General features: G+C 38.9%; 1 protein-coding gene and 1 long non-coding RNA gene across 2 annotated transcripts in view; one reads left to right on the top strand and one right to left on the bottom strand.

Moving 5' to 3' along the window:
• Positions 1 to 12,464, bottom strand: part of LOC126867454 (uncharacterized) — a 29,023-nt gene extending 16,559 nt beyond the window's left edge. The window contains exon 1 of the long non-coding RNA XR_007690308.1: positions 8,344 to 12,464. This is a non-coding gene — a long non-coding RNA (uncharacterized LOC126867454). The remainder of the gene's footprint in view (positions 1 to 8,343) is intronic.
• The window catches only part of LOC126867438 (zinc finger protein 1), a 35,383-nt gene that overhangs the window by 9,229 nt on the left and 8,996 nt on the right, over positions 1 to 17,158 (top strand). The window contains exons 2-5 of the mRNA XM_050621879.1: positions 13,450 to 13,811; positions 15,070 to 15,210; positions 15,890 to 16,190; positions 16,754 to 17,109. Coding sequence (XP_050477836.1) covers positions 13,450 to 13,811; positions 15,070 to 15,210; positions 15,890 to 16,190; positions 16,754 to 17,109 — 1,160 coding nt within the window. The remainder of the gene's footprint in view (positions 1 to 13,449; positions 13,812 to 15,069; positions 15,211 to 15,889; positions 16,191 to 16,753; positions 17,110 to 17,158) is intronic.

Raw genomic sequence — 17,158 nt, 5'->3', positions numbered from 1 at the left:
GAGATTCGAGGTTCCGTTGTAGTTGCGTTATTCTGGACGATATTCTTATTGAACGATCGATATATCGAGGCCGCGTGAACGACGACGCAAAGATCACGTGGACGATCCACGAGCATTGGTTCATCGAGAATTGACTTCTACAGATGGTATTCGATATCTTGGATGAGTAATCGTTGGCCAATAATGGCACAGTAGCGAATTTTTATCGACTCCACCTGAACCATTTGCCACGCCATTCGTCGATTTGGCCAGTGTTCCCGTTAAATCGTGGCTATTTGTTATCCACACTCCAAACAAGTCGCTCCTCCTCCAATGCTATTATCCTATCGGTCGATTATTTTTAGGTACATATCGTTGAAAAGCCGAGGGCTGGTTTAAAATAAGGAGATCGATAATTTTACTTTGTGTACACGTTTGATAGACTATATTTTTCATTTTTCTCAAACATTCTGTGACTTTGTTTTCCGTGATTATTGCACTGTTTGCCCTCACTCCAAATTCCAAAGCATATTTTACCGCTCTTTAGGCTGCCTGTAGCGTTAACGTTCAATTCTTAAAGTAACATAGTATTTTCGGCAGCCCGACTACGACGTATCTAACTTAAGAAGTACGAAATCGTAAATGGTGTATGGATAAGTTGCACGTTTAACACCGCGTCAATGATAAACACCGCTGAAAGTGTCGAGAATATCAGAGACTTTTGTAAGAAAACTTTCGTTCCAACACCATCCACGTGCCTCGTCGTGGCTAAACAATTGCAGATACAAAGAACAATGAAATTTATCGTAAAAAAAATGGTCGAAAGGTAAGAACAAAATCGTCGATATCGAAGAGAGAATGTCTCGATGATAGGAAATATTCGAAATTTTTAGGAATAGAGCCACGTCCTGTTAGCAAAAACGTCAAATACTTTTGGTATAAATCTCGAAGCGGCGAATTATCCTGCGCGTTTGGTACATCCACTTTTCTTCTTCTCTTGACCATTACGCGATTTTCAAGCGTTTCTCTCGAATTAATCGACGAAGTTGATACGACCGATTGGACGACATTTAGCCCGCGGCCAATTGGTGCGCGCGTCCCATTGATTGGCTGGTGCGTACACATAATACCGTGGAATAACGGTGCCATTTGTGTTCAATCACGAACGTTGCCGAAGATTTACCGCCATCGAAGTTGTTCCCATTTGCGTCGTTTGGAAATTGCTGTTTAATACGCCATTGTAAAATGCCTCGCTGCTTCCTCGTTTTTTTTTTCGGACCACGATTCTTCCTTCTCGTTCGTGGAAATAAATACTCAGATCGATGGTATACGTCTTTCAGATCGTCTCTTTTCCAGCATCGTTTGCAAATTGCCATTTGATACACCGCAGCAAAACGGTGTATTTTACGCTTCGCTGATTCCAACGTTTTTTCGCTTCACGATCGATCTTTCACGTTTGTGGAAGCAACGTAGTTTCTTGATCGACGATCAGATCGACGATATCTTTATGCAAATTTAGCAGGAAAATCAAGCTGCGAGGTAAAAGGTGTAACGGATTCGAGTTTGCCAATATATTATTGCGAGTTATACGAAACATTTTCAGACACTGGCATTGACCTTGTAAAACATAGATTTTTTTTTTTTTACTATTTAATTTATACTTTAGAATTTGTCCAGCTGGACATTTGGTAAATTTTTCTAACTTAATCGGTAAGTAACACGTGGATGGCTACCCCCAGTGAGATACCATCTTCGAATTTGATTGTGTAAAACATCGATGAGACGATTATACCGATAGAATCGGAAACGAATGTGGAAATGTATATGGGAGTTAGAAGATATTTATTGCGATAATGCGCTTCATAGAAGTGAGCGAAATATGTCAAGAACCAAATTGTTCATTACCTAGGACGAGACTCGTTCTACTTTCAGGCACCATCTTTGGCACTAATTATCTACCTTTAGGTCTAATTTTCTGCAAAATATATTCGCAGGGAATTTATTCTACATAGATAATTTATTCTACGTACAATTTCAAATTGCTTTCAAATTTCATCGATACAATCGCGACAAATCGTGTCCCGCTATGTATACTAATAAGACGTATAAATGAACATAAATTTATATAACGATACAATACGAACATCCTACGTTTCTACTGTACGATAAATATTCAAAGTAGATTGTCGCGAGCCAACGCACTTTGCCGTAAATCGAATTCTCAAAGGAGTCGCGTACCTGCCACTTTTCTAAATTCTTTAAAATATCAACCCTAAAGCACTCCGACCAACGTTTATCTTACACGATTTCATATCGTTATCCGCAGAAAACGAAAAGCTATTACGGAGAAAATTGACGAGATTACGTAAGATATGCATCGATTGAAGTGCTGCGGCGCTTTTCAAATTCAAGAAATTTCAATCAAGTGGAGTCAACCGCTTTGGCCTGCCAGCGTTTCGAATAAAAGAATCAAAGTGAACGCCGACAAGATGGCGCGATGTTCGTATGGGAATGAACCCAAAATGAAGAGAATCATCGGCATCACGTGCACAGTCGTATCGTTGGAACACGCTGACCGACGATGCGTTAATAGAGCAATCTTTGTCGAAGAGCAGCTCGTACGGGGATCGTTTCTGGTCGGGCACGCGGTGCGAGCGTCGCCACGAAAGTCGTCGGGAAGTGGTTTGAACGTTGTGGAAGATGGCGGCCGCGCCCTATCAGGCTCAATGACCTCTCCGACAAATCGTTTACTTCGCACGCGGTGGCGGCGTCAGCGGGATAGACGCGCCGCGCCGCATCTTCGGCGCCGTGCGAACGCGCCTTTATGGCCTGTGTGTGATCCACGTTGCTCGAGTGACGTAAGCGAGTTCTCATCCTTCTCCCTCGACCAAGGTGTTGCCCAAACCTAAAGTTCATCGGGGCCCTTTTTTCTCTCTTCGTTCCTCCTCCGTTTTGTGGTTGTACGCCGAATACGCCCATCATGGCTCCCGTTTCTACAACCCTTTTGTCTTCGTCATTTGGAACGTCTTTCGCTTTGATTAAATATCCCGCGTTAGCGGATTTTTTCTATCTTTCTTTTTTATTCGATTATCTTCTTTTCTTGCGTTGTTAGCCGAGTTTCATTTGCTTTGTGAAGCATTTATTGAATCATTCGGTGTTTGTATCGTGGATGTGGAATTTCTTCTGATTCGATTAAGTCGACGTTCTTTTTTTCTTTCTTAGAATTGTTTGCTCTTCTGATCCGAACCTAATTGATCTTTATGATACATACATACATATGATACATACGTACATACGTATGTATATATTAGGTTGCCCGGAAAGTCTTCCTTTCGCAAACGTGTTTTTTACAACAGTGCACCTTTATACAAACGTGAAACCAAGTCTGTAAAATGCCGCGGTATTTATCTCAACAGAACAAAATGGATCGTACGTAATTCGATAAAATAATATAAAACAAAGAACGTTACGCGTCCATTATTTCCTCATAAAACGAAAGAAACTTTACGGACAACCTAATACATGCTGAGATTGGATGTTAACCCTGTCTTCCAAGTTCACATTCGAAGACACTAATTCAACAGAAGCGTTTCTATACAGAAACCTGACCTTCCTTTCTTCATGCGCGAAAACGTATTATCTTTATCGCTACATTATGATGACAAATATCACGTGTTTGAGGTTAGAAAGTCTCTTGTTGTCACTTGTAGAAAGAGTATAAGACGCTCGAGCTGATTTGCTTCTAAAAATTTCGAACCGCTATCGTACGAATGAAAATAAAAATTAAATAATACAAAATTCACTGTAAAGAAGTGACTCTTTGTAAAAAGGAGTCTAAAAAAATATACATTTATCAACAAACCGCAGTACATACGTAGCAGGATAGTAAAGACGAAATTTCCCGAAATTTTCTACTAATCACACCATCTTTTGAATACCCAAATTATCTTTAAATCCCGAATTAATTCGAATCTCACGTTTCTCATACAGAAGCGTTAAAACCTTTTTTTTCAGTAAAATAATGCTGTATTCCGCGATATCTACGCTAATTATCAGCGAATCATAATACCGCGATACTAAAGGTGAAATTCCTCGAAGACCAAGAGAACGATCGGTCTCGTTTCCTCTGATAAATAGTTAGCTCGAACGCGGACCACGTAACTGCGATCTTTAAAAATAGAAACAATGAGACACGCGGTTTGATGCAGCGGTAGACATTGGCACGTCGTCTACAGTCTAGAGAAACTAAAAGAATCGAACCAGTCGTTTTACCGAGGCATTACGAGAGAAATTCGCACGATCGTTAGCCGATACACGTGTCTTTCCGCTAAATAATTATCGCGCCAAGCGTGACTTCCTCGAAATGCTTGGAGAGAGCATAGGAGCAAGCGTTCATCGCCACGTGACAAATCGCCCTCCATTTAATTTGTGATGAAAAGCCAGAGGAAACTCTGTCTATAGCGCATATCTTGTCGAAATTTATGGAAAATGTAGTCGAAGACGATGAGAATATCACAAGATTATCCTTTTTATTGCGTTCTGTAAATCGATCAATTAAATATATTCGTTTGGTCGCGAGAGGATGAGATTGAAAGTTTTTCAAATTTATCGTAAAATCTACTACCGTTTGTGTCTCCTTTTGGCACTGGTGAATTTATCGAAGCAAGCCGTTTGTTTCGTGAAAATGAAACGTGAGTCGTAAACCTTATTTTAACGAAATCAAGCGATTGATAAAAAGCGGAGTTGGTCGCTTCTGAGAGTTTTTAATATCTATTTTCCTATCTGTAGTACTTTCTCTGGTATCTACTATTGTCTATCGATCGAGGTAATCGAGAAGACAAAAGATACAGAGTCTTGCAGCGAGCGTACGAGTGAATTAAAAAAATTATATAAATGATAAAAGAAAGAAACAGGACGAAGCAAAAATTTGGTAGATGTCATTAATTTCGCTATCGACAGGAAGCGTAGTTTCTTGCACCGACCGTTTACGACGTAAGAAAAATGTAGCGCACATTGCCTCCGTGTTTTGCAACACAGTTCTTAATATTCCTTTACCGCGATAAGATAAATGATGCAGCAGTGGCATGGAGCAATGCATCGTATTTCAATCGCGAGAAATTTGATCGTGTTTTGTTGTGTTTTCTCCGGTATTTTCCAAGCTTTCTTTACTATTTTCTATCGGTGACACTTCGTAGATGAAAAGCGTTGAATACTCGTCAAATTTTCGAAACTCGTCGAAAAACTCGACTAGGACTTTCAAAACTATCGAGATTTTCAAGATTTCTAAAACCACCAGGATTTTTATGAGTTTCGAACTTCGAATCGTGCCCGAGACGAGGTCTTCTGACCAAAGATGATTTCGTCGAAATCAACGAACGCGGTTGCGGCTGATCGCGAACATAGCCGAGATTTCTTGGATTTCCTAGAAACTCTCGTGACAATTGATCTCGCGGACGAAAGCCCACTTTCCGGAGGCAATCGACACGCTGCCACTTCATACGATAATCTCCGGAAACGTCTGTTGCGGTCTGATGGATCGCAACATCTCGAAATTAAATCCTAACTATTGCTACAAGCGAACGAAGAACAATCGCGAGAATAAGGAAAGAGAGAAACGGGAGATCGATAAGAGAATTAAATATAAATACAAATGAAGCAATAGAATAGCGACAAGAAGAACTTTTCGATTGTCGTATACGGATCAAGCCTGAGAATGATAAAGCCAGTTTCTTTTTCTGATAACGAAATACCATAGAAATGTGGAAAGAAAGGGCACTGAAACAATAAGAAGTCAGCTATTATTATATATATTTTGTACATATCTTAATTACCCACGTATCGCATCTTACGAAAGAAATCTATACTTGGAGTGGAAAAATGATAAAATTACCATAAAATGTAAAAAGACACGTAAATGGCGAACGAATTAATAATAGGAAATCTTTCATCGATAAGAGATTTAAATCGAATTCATCAAAACTGAGAAAAATAGACAGTTTTAGTATCCAACGGAGAAATTCGTTGCCACGTGCCAATATTAATTAACTATGAATTTATGAAACATGTGAGCACTAATTAACTGCGAGTTTACAATGTATTAAATAAATACCATGTAGCAACATTAATCAACTATAAACCTACAACATGTTCGAAGAAGAAGTATTTCATTTTAAAAATTAAATCGACCCTCCGATTCAAATATCCTCCGCTTCCTTTCTGTTTACTCAGATTGCCAGAAAACGGAACTGTCTCCTCGCAAACAACAATTCCTCGATTCACCGGTGCAATGGTTTCTCGATATCCACGTTGATATCGACGTGGATCTGCCGCATTGTATTCCTGGTTCATAATCGGCTGGCAACAAAAATAATTTCGCCGCAGGAAGGACACAAAGAGCGACGCGATCTGCGATCGAAAACAAGAAAAACAAGCCATCGTTTTGTGGCTTTCAACTGAGAATTTTTCTACCTTTCGGTAGCGGCGTGCGGCATTCCACTCTTCAACGAGGCAAAGAGAAAGAACAAGCACGCGCAAATAAAAATAAAATACGCCGCGGGTCGCCGATTCGCTGTGTTCGAATCGCAGTCGATTCGCGCGCGCCTCGCGATAAAAGCCGCATCAGAGGGAAAATCCTTTGATACACTCGCCACGAACGGTGTAACGACGTCGTTAAAGCCGTTTACCTGCGTACCAAGGAAACCTCTATTTACGATTCTTCTTTGGTACGCGTTCGTTACAGTTCTACAAATACCTTGGGTCAATCTATGAAGAAACGTTTTGCTCCATTTACACGAATTTAATAGCGAATAAACGTTCCGGGTTTTGTTTCCGCCAATGTTTCTCCGGTTCCGAGAATCGATTGATAAATTGAAAAAGAAGGAGAAACGTACGTTTGTATTTTTATCCGTTATTTATCTATTATTTATTCATTTATTTGTTTACGAGTGTATTTTGATCCGATCCTGTTAAGGATAAAGTCAAATTCGTATTCCTGTGAATGATCGCGCGAACTAATGCTTGTATTTTTTCTAACGCGTTGAATTTCTAAATAATATGTTAGAGTCCATGGCAATGACGTAAATACTGACGTCTGTATGAAGATAATTCAACACGAAGTTCAATATTACAGCTAAAGATCAGTGATTATATTTTCGTTTGCTTTAGTTCGAAGTACCTTTTGTTTCGATATTTGCTCCTATATGTTTAGGGAAGCTGATATATATTTGTAGATAAAACGCGGAAAACGTAGATTAGAAAGTTTGTTCAAGAGGGAAAACTAATATGTATGTTAGCTTCATTAGCCTGATTTGGTTACTAAGGATTCTGAGAATTGGTTGATAAGCCGGCTAAAGAAAAATGTGAGTTCGTGTTTTCGTGATTACAAATATGTAATGATTGTATAACAACGATTTCCTAATGAGTAATATTTTTAAATAATATCTGAGAAAGTACGTTTATGATAGTGGTGAAAATACGTCTGTACGAAGATTAATTTAAACCAAAATTCAATGTCACAGCTCAGAATTAACCAATTAAGAATTAATTAGTATTTTTTTCATTCTACTTGAAATATCTTTTATCTAATATTCGGCTTTACGTTCTTACGGAAACCGATATACAGGGTGCTTTTGGTAACTGGTGGTACAAGCGGAAAGGGGGTGATTCTACGCGAAAAAGGAAGTCGAAAATATAGAGTACAAATTTTTCGTTTGAAGCTTTGTTTTCGAGAAAATCGACTTTGAATTTTCGATGGAAAAATTAAAAAAAATTTTTATTCTATATTTCCGACTTCTTTTTTCGCGTAGAATCACCCCCTTTCCGTTTGTACCGTCAGTTACCAACCACCCTGTATAAATGGTAGGTACCAAGTGAGAAACGTAGACTGGAGAGTTCGTTTAAGTAGAAAAACTGAAATGTTATTTTTATTAGTCTGATTTGCATGCTAAAGAAAAGAGTTACATTAATTCCTTTAATTATTAATTAATTTTGTTTTGCTCCTTCAGATAGGCATGATATCAATTTCATCCATCAAGAAACATCATTAGAAAATATAAAATCCCAAATATAAAATAACTGCAATATTACATTGCACATTTAATAATCCCAACTAGACTGAATTACTTCGTTTCGTCCTATTCGATATCTGTTCGCTTGACACACAGAGAGACAGAAAGATACTGCTGTTGCTTAGAGAATGACGTTGATTGATATTACCTTCTGCACGAACCAACAGCCTAATCCCATTCTGCCATATCAAAATTCCATCGATCAGATGAATATCTTGCAGATCACGAGATCGACGATCGAGTTGATCGCCTCGATGTTTCGAGGCGCATGAATCTGAGATTGCGTGATATTACTTACAATTTGCTTGGCCAGTTTCTGCATTCCGCTGACGTCACTTGATGGCGCATCCTCTTCCCTCGCTCTGACGGTCGCTGAGAGATACGCATCCGCACGCAGTCTCGATCACTCGGATGATCCACGCCTGAGATAACGTTCGTCTATCCTAGATCGATCTGGTCTGATCGTTTCAAGAGGTCTGTAACGTTCAAAACGAATTTAAGAAACCCGTTCCGGTAGTCGTCTGTTGTATTTATTGCTCGTTTTGTTCACGAAATCGACACTGGTTTATCGCTCGTTTCGTGCAGTACACGAAGAATGAGAATTTGTAAAAGTGTGCAATATCGACGCTCCTCTTTTACTTTGAAACTTGTTAACTTCTGACGAACTTTTCGTGAACTACGATAGCCTCGTTGTGAACTATTAAACGTTCTCGCTACGCGATTAACTTTTTATTTATTCGTTAGACGCGACGTTCGTTATTCTTAGAAGGACAGTATGAAGGAAAATCGCGACCATCTCGCTACAAACTGTATTTAGTGCCCGTTGTGTTTCAACCGCGCCATCGAAATTCTATTACGGAAAACCAAAATCAAAAATTCGATAATCCGCATTCTGTAAAAATCAGCATTGTTTTATCGTATCTTGTATTTTATCTAATAGAAAATTGTATATTCTCAATGATTAGAAAAAGGCAGGTTTATTCCTTCTTTTTCTTTTTTCTTTTTAAGAATATCTATATTCACGATATCTGTACGATAATAGTTTATTCAACGATTACAATATCGAAGTAGAAACGCTGCAAAAATCGTACCACCGTAAAGAGTCGATAAGTTAAACGCAAAGCAACATTAGCTATTCTCCGTCATTGACGACAAATGATTAAAAGTGTGTTAACCTCGGGGATAAACCTGCCTTTTTGATAACGTTTTATTAGAATTCGATAACGTTCTAGATACTCGTTTTATGAAAAGTCACGAAAATAACGATCGAGTCGTCAGTTTCGTAACGATGTTTCGCGCAACGTGATCGCGGTCGTTCTTTATCATCCGCGGCAACGATCACGGGATCTGTACGCCGCTTTTCAAGCCTCCACCAACATAATCGAGATCCTCGAACGGTACTACGTATAGGAGGAAGGCAGGAAAGGTCACGGCTCTGACCCATTTCGACGTTTTATCGGCCTACTACGCGAGCAAAGTTCGCGTCTCGCGGTGCACGAACTGGTCCGCGCTTCGTGGAACGAGATTACACGCATACGTGACTTCCGTTTTCTCGCCTCTTGTTTTTCCACCGAACGTTCTGCCCTCCTTTATTCCCCTCTCTTTTATTTTATTATTCTAGGCGCGGTGGAAATTTCAAAAATCGCGAAATATTCTCGACATTTGCGAGCTGTGAAATCGAATAAATATCGTTGGTGATGTTTAGAAGGCTAAACGAAGATTGACGTGTGTATGTCTGATTATTGTACATATGGTGGTACAAGCGGAAAGGGGGTGATTCCACGCGAAAAAGGAAGTGGAAAATATGGAATAAAAATTTTTCGTTCGAGGCTTTGTTTTCGAGAAAATCGATTTTGAATTTTCGCTCGGTACGCGTGCACTTTATCGCGTCTCGTTATAACGGATCTCACTGTAGATTTTTAAAAAAATTAAAAAAAAAATTTTTTATTCTATATTTTCAATCACTTCCTTTCCACGCGTACCAACCACCCTGTATATATGTATTAGGTTTTGCTAAAAGCTTTTTTCGCTTTATAAGGAAATAATAGATGCATCACATTATTCGTTTCATATTGTTTTTCTTTATATTATTCTTATTGTCGTCTTATTATTGCTGTTATTGTTCTATTGGAACAAAACGGATGGATTCAGTAAAATAATATAATGCAATAAATACTGTGCGTTTATTATTTTCTTATAAAACAAAAGAAACTTTTGAGACAATCTAACGTATATACGATCATCAACACAACAGGTGTCTGTAGAGATTTATGGAAATATTGGCGAAAAATTTGAAAGGTAAAGACCAACGTGTTTATGTGTTATTAACGTGTGCGATTATCGAAGTATGGGACAAAATGTATTATCTGACTGTAGATTTAAACGAGCTGCGATTATCGAATAAGCGTTTCAACAAGATTTTTAGAAACAGTGGCAAAGAATTCTGTGTGAAAGTAAAACTTGAGAGTAGAAGCTAATATATTCGTATAATTATTGAATTAAAAACAAAATTCTCCTAGTATAACGATTTTATTGGATCGATACATTTTTTCGTACGATAAAAGCGAAATTTATTACAAATTACGGGATAAATAATGACTTGAGAAAATATTTTGTTAAATCCTGGCGAATGACGTTATATTGGCCATGGATTTCGCAGAATTGGAATTTATTTCAATAGTTGGCCTTTGAAAATATTTCGCGATATTCTTGTTTATATAGAGATAGTGATGAGAAAAATGTTTATGGTATATCTGAGTCGTATAAAGTGCAGTCTTCAAGGTAACTCCTTATAAAATAAATAATCTAAATTCGCCTTCAGTCGTCTCCATAAATTAACCATTAACGAGCAACGAGCAAAAAATCCACGCATCTTCCGATATATTAACCGTGCATCGACAGAACAAGTCGTTTTTTTTAATAAAAATTGATCTTCCACGAAATGTATTTCCGAATGGAATTTCAGTCTCGAACTCCTCTCCCCAAATTTAGCGTTTGTATCGGGAAAAGTTTGAAACATTCGACTCGACAAACGACTGTAATGCAACAAAAGAACATCAGCAAGTATCCTGGAAATTTCCTGCAATTTCTTTTGGAAGCCTGGAGCGATAAAAAATATTCGAACAGGAGAATTGAAACCATCGATGACCTTCGTCAGAAGGAATTTTCGTGAACGTATTCGAACGATTCTCGTGCACAAGCTGGCGAAAGTGTTCGACTATGTAGGCTGACTCACGACGAAATTTTATCTTGGCCGGCGATTTGCCAAATATCGAATCGTCGCTTGTAGCTTTCAGTAGCTTTCTCTCAACCGAAACGATACTTTCGTCCTCCGATTCCTCTTGCTCCACGGTCCATGTTGACTGCCAAGGAAAATTCGTTTAGACGCGGTTAACCACGGTACACGTAGTGGAAGAAGCGTCGCGGTGTTTGTATCGATTACTCGTTAAAACCATCGCATCGTCGATGTTTATGCAATGTTTTTGCGGCTGAGGAAAATCGGAGCTGTGGGATTTTTCAGCGGCAACCGCGAATATTTAATCGTTCGTTCGATTTATCAGAGGCGTTATCGTCCGCGATAGTTTGGCACACTTGTGACGAAAATAACTGGAACTAAATGCTTGGAGTTTACAAGTTACAGCGGCGGACAAAAGAAAATTTATAAAATGAAGAATGAAATAAAAGGATGTTATAATTTTGCAAAATGAACTTATATTTAATAAGAACGAATGAATAAATATAATATAATTCCACGGAATAAACGACCGTTACCATAACGAGTAAATAATTTTTAGTACAAAAATTTGCGATGTATCGATTAAAAATTTTCTTCTATCCTCCATTGTATTTTCATTTTCCATTTTGTCATATTATCATTCTCCCATTTGATTATCAAGCGACGATAAAATAAGAAAAATCAATAAAAACCTACGTATCATGTTTTTCTCCCATGATCTTCGAAACATATAGTTCCTTTTTCTACGTGCTGTGTTTGACAGCAGATTAAAAATACGCTTAATACGTTTAAACAAAAGAAAAAAGACGCATGTTCCGTCATTTGCCTGGTTAAAGAGTGCTCGGGACATTTCGCGGATGTATATTTATGAACGTCGACCGAACAGCGCAGAATATGTAGTGGTACCGTCTTCAATTGGTCTCGTTCACGAAGACATTCGCGTCTCGCGTTTTACACTGATCGTATCTTAAAGCTCGTTACAAACGGTATTCGATATCTTCTAGATTTTACCGACATCGTTCCGCTGCGTCTTGTCATCGAGCTCGTATAAATTTTTATGCCCCATGGTTGCTCTATTTCCGGTTTACAATAGAGTGTAACCATGTTTGTCTTTGATCGACGTCGTTTTCTGAAGCAACGTAGTTCCGGCAAGTACGGAGGAATTTACACGATTGTGGTAAAATAAAAAATTTATTATCAATCTCGTGTAGCCGTCTTTGCGTACAAAGAGAAAAAATGTAAGTCATATTTTCCGATTTTTATAAAAAAAAAAAAAAGTGATTTCAGAATTCGATTCTGTATTATTAAAAATAGTTTCGAATTAACTACGCACTGTATACTTTTGCATATTCAATAAACGTATGTTGTGTACAATAACATACAAAATAAAGATTACAAAAATCATAATTTTTAATAGTTGAAAGAACTCTCCATTCGTGGTCTATCTTTTCTTCATTTTTGTTGTATATCTATGGCCGTAAAAGTGGAAATTTGCAGAAAAATCCTTTCCATTCTGAAATCGTATTCTAATGATAAAATTAACAGGCGATGCAACGCACGTGCAGCTATTATAGAAAAAAGTACAACAAAAGTACAACAACCTTACTACTGTAATAAAACCACTCTCTTATCGCACTGCCCGGCAAAAAAGAAATTAAAATCTCCTTGCCTATGTCCAGAGAGATATAAATTTCCGCGAAAATCCTCCGCCCTAAAATCCCACTCTGACGATAAAATTAGCCCGTTGATCCAATGAACGCCGAACTCCGTAGGAAGAAAGTAATTCCAAATTTTTAATCGCGATACAAAGTACACGACAAACTTGCTTATACGCGCGCTCTCTTATCACGCTTCGCAGCAAAAACGAAAACCATTAAAAAGGCGACGCTTCCAAAGAGACGAAAAAACCCATAAAACGAGGCAGGGCCTATCTCTGGCGAGCACGAAAACCCCTAAAACGCAACCGCGTCCATAACAACCTTATACAATCGTGTCTCTATGGTCTGTTATCGCACACCAATATGTACTACGCTATATACGTGAAAAAAGAAAAAAGGACAAAAAAAACAAAGAAAAGAAAAATAGAGGGACTAGGAGTGTTGGTTAAAGAGAGAAGAGCAGAGTGGAAGCGAGATATAACGTGGTGCACGTGTGTGGCTGTTGTTTCAGGTTGCAGCGAGGACGAGGCAGCAGGTGTCGTGAACGTGGAGGTGGGCGGAGGTTGCGCGGCCGGGGCGCCAACCACAGGAAGTGGCGTTGGAGGTGGTAGCGGCACAGGTAGCGAAGCCGGTGGTGGTGGTGGAGGCGGTGGTGGAGCAGGAACAGGAACAGGAGGAGGCGGAGGAGGCGTTCGTGGCGGCGGCGGCAGCGGTGGCGGCGAGGGCGGATCGACGAAGCAGGGTGGCGAGAAGTGTCCCCAGTGCGGCTTCCTCTGTCGGGACGTCCACGTGCTTCAGCTCCATCTCGAGGACACGCACAAGACCCCGTACGCCATCGACAAGAACGATCTCAACGCTCAATTCCCTCAAGTGGTGAGTGAAACTAACGTCAAGGACGAGAGGACTCCATTGTTCCTTGTGTATTATTGATCATGCGCGACCGGCCTGCGAATTTTCCATTTTACTCGTCTGTCCCTTTTTGGCTTTGTTTGGTCTTCCTTTTTACCTACGGTATTTTCTATTCCCTCTTCGCGTTTTGTAGGACAATCTCGATATATATTCGCTGTTTTTCCTTTCTTCTTCCTCCGAAATTCTGTTTTAATAGGAATGATATTAACGACGACGATGGGGGAAAAGAGAAACAAGGAAATTGGGTTTTCGAGAACAGAGAGACAGAGTTGACGAAGAGATTGACGAATCTTCTTTTTTGCGTAGAATGGTTTCTTTCTTCGTTTCTCTTTGGAAACCGTTTTCCCTTTACGGCATTTTCTTTCATTTCTCTTGAAAGGAGTGATATATTCGTTATGAGATGACGACGAGGAATAGCTTGCAAAAGAAGGAAGTTGAGACGCAGTCGATGATATTATTTCTTCGTTTTTGTAGATAGATACTCTTTTTCGTTCTTCTTGTTCTTTCTCCTCCTTCCCCCTTTCTTTCTTTCTTTTTTTTTTTTAATTTTCTTTTAAGAAGAACGGTATTGGTTACGATGACGGAGAATGTAAAAGAATGTAAAAGAAGGAAGGGAATTGGGTTGTTGAAAGTTGAGAGGCAGTTGACAATAGAGTTTTATGAACGAGTAGCTCGTGAAATCGAGATTGTCTTTTATATTACATATTTATACGCTGTTGTTTTATTACGTTTATTTCTTGCCTATCTTTATATAAGTAGACGTAATACACACTGGATGCACGATTCGTCATTAAGTTTATGTAAAACAGTATACTGGCCGGCGCACCTGTGCGATTATAAGATTCAAAGTAGCTCGTTCTCGTGATTAAATACTCGATTCTGCTTTGACTTTACTTTGATATTTCAGCTTGCCTTTGTTACTCATCGCAGTTGACGGTCCCGGTTGAGATTACGGTTTAAAAACAAAGAGATTTTTTGTGCTATTCTAATTATACTGAGAATTTGCACTATATCACAATTATCGTATTAAAGGAAATATTAAATTTATTAAAAATTCAACAAAATTACAAATAAATTATGGAAATGAAATGATAAGCATTCTCGGAATAGTAACTTTAAATAATAAAATAAATTTTTACGTATAAGTAGTTAGTGAAAAGATATGTATTTATTAATAAAGATCGAATAAACGCGATGAAATTAATCGATAGATTTTTTCCAGTCCTGCAGGGTGTGCAGCAAGACTTTTGCTAACGTCTACCGACTCCAGAGGCACATGATCAGCCATGATGAGAGTGCCGTGCTTCGTAAGTTTAAGTGTCCCCATTGCGAGAAAGCCTTCAAGTTTAAGCATCACCTCAAGGTACTACGAGTGCACCCTTATTTTTCATTTCTCATTCGTACATCGTTATTTCCGTTCTTTGCTTTCCTTCTCATAATCTATTTTCACACAGCACTGCCTGACTTTGATATAGTTTTCTCCTGTAACCGAAACGAATGAATTCTTCCAAATAGAATTTCTCTGTATATAATTTCAACTTTCTTCGTTTTTCTTTTTTAGTTTTTATTTTTCGAAGGAAAAGAAAAAAAATTATTGTACGTAGAATGCATCGATTGACATATTTGCACCGGAACGAATATTCCTCGAAGTTAATTTTATTCGTCTTTGGTTGATAAACGCTAGTTCACGCTAGACTGCGGTTATTTATGCAGATTCGTAGTTTCGTTAATAAAATACAACGAAACAGATCGTTACATTCGATACGATACAATATTTTATAGAATTCAAAGTATTCATAGAATCGATAACAAAAAGAAAGATCAACTAGAACGTTCGTTATCGCTCGATCTTTCGTACGATATACAAAAATGTTGCATATTATCGTATCACGTTGCATGTTTTTACAGTTTGAAATTTCGAAATTCGAATGGATAAAAAATTCACGGTCTAGCGAGTGCACCATCGATTCATATACAACTTCCTTTTTTTTTTCTCTCCTCCTGATTTCAATTTCGATTTTCATCTTTATCTTTGTTCTCAGGAGCACCTTCGCATTCACAGCGGTGAAAAGCCATTCCTATGCAACAACTGCGGCAAGCGTTTCTCCCATTCGGGCTCGTATTCGAGTCATATGACCTCGAAGAAGTGCCTGATAGTAAACTTAAAAAAATCCAGGCATACGAATGTGAGCAACGTGGATCGTGGTCCGAAAAAGGCGCAACAACCCCTGCCGCCAGGGCGGCGCGAGGTCGATCTGCTCGCGGCGAATAATAACACTTTCCTCCCTATTCTGCCGAAGCTTTCACCCTCGGATTATCAGGAGATACAACGGGAAGGAGCGGGTGAGGGTCGATAACGCCATTCTATTTCAACCGCAATCGTCGTCGTGCACCTTGAACGATCCGGCTCCGTGAACTCGATTCGTAATCGAATCCTAACACAAAACACAGAATTCTGCTTTCAATCCTATTTAGAGTTTACGTCGTTTGCAATCGAATATCGACGTTGTTGAAATTTAATCGTTTATAGAAAGTTTCTGAGGCTTTTGTATTTAGTTAAATCAAATTATGGAAAGAATATGTGGAAGACGTATTACAATGCAAGACGGTAAACCTGCTTGCAATTTTATCGTGGTTTATGTTATTTAGAATTGGATACCAACATTGTTGAAATTGAGCCGTGAATCATGAAAAGAATTCTTATTTTTGCTGTTAAATAGACATGGAATATTTGAAGAGAAATTGATTAGAATTAGGCAAAACTCGTTCGAAAAAGTTCGAAATGTTACGTAGACGAGAGAGGATGATTTAAAGAAGATACAAATCTACAGATCATTGGTTTAGTAGTTGCAATAATCGTGTATAATTGTTTGTTGTATCGAACAATGTGAAAATAATGATTTCAGGTATTTACGATATGCCGACCCTTCTGCCACAAATGATGGGCTTCGGCAGCTACTTTCTGCAGGCATCCTTGGGCAAGATCTTAAATCAGCTACATTCCAAGAGATTGGACGAGGTAGCCGAGAAATTCGAGTCTCATCGGGAGCTCATGAGCCCGTCGACGGCGGACTCTGAGGGCACGGAAGGCACAGAGGGTAAGGAATCACCAGCACCGACCGATCCTCAGGGTCTTGACGCGGTTCGACGTATCCTTGAAACGGTGAACACCTCCGTCACGAAGCAACTGCTCGAGGCGAATGTGAGGAAACTGTCCACCTCGCCGGCCACGATGAAACGAGAGTTCGATGAGGATTATCAAGTAAGATCAGATCATTGTTTATATTGTTACAAATATTGTGCAGTGAAGA

The sequence above is a fragment of the Bombus huntii genome, chromosome 7, assembly GCF_024542735.1.
Source record: "Bombus huntii isolate Logan2020A chromosome 7, iyBomHunt1.1, whole genome shotgun sequence".
Taxonomy (NCBI): Eukaryota; Metazoa; Arthropoda; class Insecta; order Hymenoptera; family Apidae; genus Bombus; species Bombus huntii.
This window is presented reverse-complemented; position numbering and strand designations above follow the sequence as displayed.